General features: G+C 42.9%; 1 protein-coding gene across 2 annotated transcripts in view; it reads left to right on the top strand.

Annotated features, from left to right (window-relative positions):
* Window positions 1–231: 231 nt before the first annotated feature.
* The window catches only part of EMB2247 (protein EMBRYO DEFECTIVE 2247), a 153,714-nt gene continuing 147,945 nt past the window's right edge, over window positions 232–6,000 (top strand). The window contains exons 1-3 of one of the 2 annotated variants that reach the window (XM_087676233.1): window positions 232–524; window positions 620–695; window positions 1,051–1,177. In XM_087676233.1, the coding sequence (XP_087532359.1) occupies window positions 353–524; window positions 620–695; window positions 1,051–1,177 (375 nt within the window). In that variant the 5' untranslated portion in view covers window positions 232–352. Of the gene's footprint in view, window positions 525–616; window positions 696–1,050; window positions 1,178–6,000 lie in introns of both variants that reach the window. The other variant, XM_087676232.1, reaches the window with a different exon arrangement.

The raw sequence follows: 6,000 nt of genomic DNA, 5'->3' as shown, positions 1-6,000 counted from the left end.
GTTGATGGGGAGTGGGGGTTGGCAACCCCTTGCTCCCAACTATACCTAGCTAGGCCTGTAGGGTGTCTTGAGCAAAAGATCATGAAATTGAATAGTGTAGAGAAAAATAGGGGAAAAAAGCCCCTTTTCCACATACGAAAATGTGGAAAAATTCTTATGAATTGTTGGCTAGTAGGCCGTCAGTAAATGTGTAAATTTCATTCGTTCAAGAGAGAGAATTAACGACATTTCTCCTCCATTTCTGAATTTTCTCATTTACAGGGGAAAGTGCGGATAAATGGATTTATGCATGGATGATCTTTAATGTTGAGCCGAGGCAGGACACTGAACTCAATCGTTGTATCGCAGCACGATGATGAAGGCTGCCGCCTGCCCGGCGGCCATGTCTGCCAGCGCTGGCAGCTATGGGAGTACCCTTCTCTCTCGGCTTCCTCGTTGGGGCTGCCACGGCTCTGATACATTCAGGATTAGGTTCAAACCAGGATGCATCAAGAGGCGTTTTGTGTCACATGCCTCATTCCAAGGTAGGTTCGAACACAAGAAAATTCGTGCAAACGTTTATTATCAAGCTGTTTTTGATGAAAAAACCAACAATTTGTGAATATACCTGCTTTAGCAGCTTCTCTCTCCACCCAAGAAGCCCCAGAGCTTCCAAAGAATTTCGACTTCTCATCCGAGGAGCGAATATACAGCTGGTAGGCTCTTTGCTTGCAGCAAGTTTCTGCAAAATTTATGATTTAGGCTGTTGAGTTTCATCGTTAGTTATATGATTTATGGTGTTCAGTTTCATTGTTATTTATCCACGTGTTGTGTTGCATCAAGCAAATGCAGCCTGATTGACATTCTATTCTCAAATTTGATGAAATGGCACACGTTGATTTGATGTTTTATGAGGTGGGAGTCTTAGGGTCACTTCCAACCAGTTTGAGTTTTCCTTTTGCATATTGTTCTCTATCCATGCCTTGTGTTGCGTTAATCCAAATGCAGTCTGGTTTTGATGCTCTTTTTGGATTTCGTGGAATGGCACACGCCATTTTTATGTTTTCCCAGGTGGGAGGCTCAGGGTTACTTCCAACCCAATACAGACAATCCAGGTGAACCGTTTGTTATCTCGATGCCACCTCCTAATGTTACAGGAGCACTTCACATGGGTCACGCCATGTTTGTGACTTTGGAGGTGAGTCCCCCCTTTCCCCTTTCAAAGAAAATAAATTTTTATTAATGCACATTGGAAAAAGGTAGAATACAAGGACAAATAAACATTCGAAAGGACTAGGAAGTACATCAGCAATACTAGGGCTGAGTTACCAGCTAGCCCGGCAGGCTGTAATGCCACCATATGCATTAGGAATTGGAATAAGGTGCTAGTGTCCCAAGTACAAATAAGAGCATCTCTCCTCCTCTGCCTCATAAGTGGATAATGTCTGTTCAGATCTATGGGGTCTTTGTAGTAGAAATGTCCTGCAAAACAATGGCAGGATTTCATCTTGTGATACAAATTAATCAAGCAATGATGTTAGCAGTTAAATCCCATCTGTGGCAATGTCCTGAAGTCAACTCTACTAGTGAGAAGTCTAGCATGGGAATCGTGCGCAAGTGCTTACCAAGAATGAGAAAGGAGCGACTCACTTGAAGGTCTTTGCTATCCACATGCTAGGTCTCTGCCTGTGCTTAAGCTCCTAGCGGTACTGTGGAAGGCCATCCTAAGGGTTCTCTGCACACCTCTTGGGGTCGGGACAGTCCCATAGGCAATGTCTTTGAGTCTCCTTTGACTCTCCACATGCTGCACACGCTACAAGAAACTTGTCATAACTAACCCACATGCCAATTGCCAATCTCCTATGTGCTACTAACCACAAGTCTTGCTCCAAAAGAGATACCCCATCTATACCAATGCTGAGTAGCAGTTGGCTCCACTCTAGCCTCTAAGCATGTCTTCTTCCCAACTAGGTGGTGCAGCCAAAGAAGGCCACTTGGCAATGTTTGTCGAGGAATGGTCTCTTCAAATTCGCATTCTGGGTCAATGTACCATCTTGTCACAAACAATGAGCCACCAGTTTGATCCTTTCATGGTAATAGTGTGAAATCTACCTCTCCCTGATCCAAGTTCTCTCGCATAGGCTGTCCTTGCTCCACTTTAAAGGCAAATATACTCTCTTTGTCAGTGGCTATCACAGCCAATGGGATGTCTCCTTTGAAAAGGATTCTATTGCTTCTCCAAGCTGCATTCTTCAACATCTAGCTATGTGAATTTGGTACTCCTTATTTATGGATTTAAGTAACAAAGGGTCCCCTTTACTACATTGGTCAATATGGTTTGGAGATAGTATGCCTTGATAAACTGGTCTTGGAATCAAATATTTTGTTGCATTGCCATCCATCAAGCAATGTGTGGAGCAACCTAGAAGGGGTGGCTTTTGATTGGTGAAAGGAGGTGACTCCATAGGACTGCTAGCTGAAGGAGAAGTATGCTGAATATCCTCCTCAAGGAATACAACATTCTTGCCAATGGTAATATGTCTAGTTGAAGAATCGTAGAACCAATATCCACAGGTAGTCTAGCTACTTCCAATGAAGATATGAGGTGTGGACTTAAGAGTCCATCTTCCCCTCTTCTCCTTAGGTAGCATCCAAAAACTTTGCAATGGGCAACAAACATATAATGTTTGCCAAAAGAAAGCCTCATAAGGAGTCAAATTTATAATAATTGATGTAGGTGGATATGTATTGCAATGGCCATTGCCTCAGCGAAGGGGATGAGGTCGCCTGTAGTGCTCAAGCATGGAACATGCCATCTCCAACATGGTCTTGTTCTATTGCCTACTCCATTTGAATGCCATGAGAAGAACAATACATTCAATGCTAATGGAAAGTTAACTCAGCACCTTGATATGCTCTAACAGTCTGAACTTTGTGAGTAGATCACCTCTCTACCATGCTCCTCCAATTGCAAAAGTGCTACAATGCCTTTGACTCAACCTTTAGGTAGAAAGCCTATACTTATCTAGAAAGGTCATCAAGAATCAACATGAGTAGATGGCCAGCAAAGGAGTGTGGATAGGGCCGCACAAATTTTTGTGGACAAGCACAAAAGTAGTGGCTCAATGAGGTGCCTTTTGCTGGAAAAGGATTCGTGCGTTGCTTGCCTCATATGTAAATGAGACAAGGTGCTAGAAGGTGCACCCCATGGCCCAAGTCTTGGTAACGGCTCAATTAGATGCATAACAAAGACTATATTTGGGCTTAGTTCCCAATTATTAAGTGAGAAAACTCTTAATTGAGAAATGTGCCTATGTAAGGCTTCGTAGTGGAGGTGGCCATGGAAGACATACCAGTGAAAGGCTCAACTTTCAGGCTGTTCTTGTTGCAAGGGATGTGAATGTATACAACCCACCCTCTTGTAGACTAGTCTAGAGAGGCTCAATAGTGGCCTTGTCCTGAACCTAACATCTTGATTGGTGAAGACAATCATGGTGCTTAGTATGCAATAGTATAGATAGAAAGAAGATTAGACTTGTATTTATGCTAATCTAATAGTAGAGGAGTCCTGACCTCATACTTGCACTATAGTCTTGTTTCCAATAGTGATTGATGTTGAGCAAAAAAAATGCATTTTAAATTGATTAGCTCATTAAAACAGCCCCAAAACATGATTATTATCAAAAGTGTCATTAAATGACCACTTTCCTAGCGGTTGTTTGTCCCAGAAGCCAAACCCTAATTTGGGAGGGTCCACTCATCTATAAATAGATCGGCTTCCCACCACTCAGCCTCATCCCTTGCCTTATAGGTTTTAGCCATCAGCTCTCTCTCCAGTGGCTATCTTGTGAGAGGGTGCAACGGAAGAGAATCATGAACATAGAGAGAAAAGGAGAGAAGAAGAGAAAGTAGAAAGAGAAGAATGATCTGCATTGAACAAAGAAGAAGGTTGAATACAATGCGGACTGATCAGTCCCTACACGCAATCCAAGGCAGCAGTGAGGGCATTGGATTAGGCTGAATAACAATGACAGCACCGTTGATGGTGAGAGAGACGATGATGGTGATGGAAATGGAGAGTATGCAGTCTGCTGTCCAGGCCGGAGGAGGAGAAGACTGCAGCCATCTGGCGAAGCACCTATGAGGTGGAGTGAATGACTAGCGAGTTGGGTATGGCTATAAATAGCCAAATATTCTGGAAACTGGCCAACCAGCAATATAATATGCCAAAAATGCTGGTCGACCTGCAGAACTGGTGATGTGGTGCTGTGAAATGCTGGTGACTACACAATAAATGCTAACATGGCAGATCGTGGCCGTTTGGGGCTGATTGCAGCCATCTGGGACAGCACAGGTGCTAGACAAACACTCCTAAACCGATTGGAATAAGAAATGGAGACTCTTAGAATGAGCTGCCTCCTCTGTCAAAGCACATGACACACATGTAAGAGCTCCTAATGTCCTTGTTTGACTTAGATTGAGGCTCACAGGTAGGAGATGATAGTGCATGTGCTAACACCCCCTCTTAGATATTGGATATGGCTGAAGGCCGAAGAAGATGTGGATCCGAGGGTGGTAGGAAGAGTGCTCAGTAGCATGCTAAGTAGGTTTCATTCACTACATGCAGGACATATATGTGTGTTTCCAAAACCATTTATAGATCACAATTTGCAATTTCCAGCAACAATTCTCTATGCAAAACTAAAGCAATTTTAGGCTACAAACATCCTCAAATCACATTAGACATGTGTCATGACTCATAAGGAACAATACATGATCGCATAGGCATAAATGCTTGCTCAATTTTCCATAATTATAATAGACACTTTTCAGCCAATTCAATGCTATTACCAACAATAAATTCTTTGTGTAATCTAAAGTATTTCTAGCTCAAATTAGCTTCAAGACACATCAAGGATTCAGTACATGATCAGACAAGCATCAATGCTTACACCGTATGAAAGTAGTAGTGCCAAATGTTCTTTCCAAAGGTTGTTTATAGCCAGTCCACTATTATAATCAGCAACATTTCAGTCTAGATCACAGTATTTAATGCTCATTTACATCCACAAAACATCTTATATTTATAGATCAACATCCAAGCATTTGCAGGTACAAAATAGGTTTTAGGATGATGCTTCAAAAGTTAGATCTCATATATTCAATGAAGATTTAAGTCACCAAAATGCAATAGTCTGGAGGCTAGAAACTGATAAACACAGCAGTGTACCACTGATCAGAGGCTGGAAATTGTCACAGTCTGTTGTAAATAGCAGGCTGAAAAAGTGTCTGATGTGGTTGGTAATGATTGGATGATCAGATCGTAGCAGATGATGATGTCGCTAGCAGCTGATGTCAGCATGGATGAAGGCGCCAGTAGCAGGAGCAAACACGGATGGAGTGGCAGCAGTCTCGAGGGCTGGACAGCTATGTGGGAGGAGGCTAATGGCTGAAATCTACACATGGAGTGAGAAAACTGCACAGACGGAAGGAGGCTAAATGGGGGCAGCCTGTCTATTTATAGATGTGAAAGGGCGCCCCAAAAATTAGGGTTTCCACTAAATTCTCTCGAACCGCTCACCGTTTTAGGGTTTCTACTAAACTCTCTCGAACCGCTTTCCGTTTTAGGGTTTTACTCTAAAAGAGCATTTTTTAGTGTGTTTTGGAGTTGTTTAAGAGGCTAATCAGTAAGGATGCATGTTTTAGCTCAACATTCCTTCTCAGGCCCAAAACAAAGCCGAAAGGTTAGGCAAGCCATTGTGATGTTTAGTGACCTCAAGGCGTCCCATCCCAAAGTATCCAGGGCATCAGACAAAGGTTGCACGTCGGTTGCCCAGTGGCCTACCAAGACTACAGAGGCAATGGTTATCTTACCAAGGGAATCCAAGTAGTCACCTCAGAGAGGACATGGCATTGGACAAAGGGTGCACGTCGGCTGCCCAGTGGCCTACCAAGCCCTACAAAGGCGGATTAAAGTACATAAAACGTTTTTTTTTTGGTGAATACGTGAGGTAAATTTAA

This window comes from Lygodium microphyllum, chromosome 4 (assembly GCF_053477565.2).
Source record: "Lygodium microphyllum isolate KBCC chromosome 4, Lygodium_microphyllum_v1.1.10, whole genome shotgun sequence".
Classification (NCBI taxonomy): domain Eukaryota; kingdom Viridiplantae; phylum Streptophyta; class Polypodiopsida; order Schizaeales; family Lygodiaceae; genus Lygodium; species Lygodium microphyllum.
The sequence above is the reverse complement of the archived record's forward strand: the minus strand, read 5'-3'. Positions and strand labels throughout refer to the sequence as shown.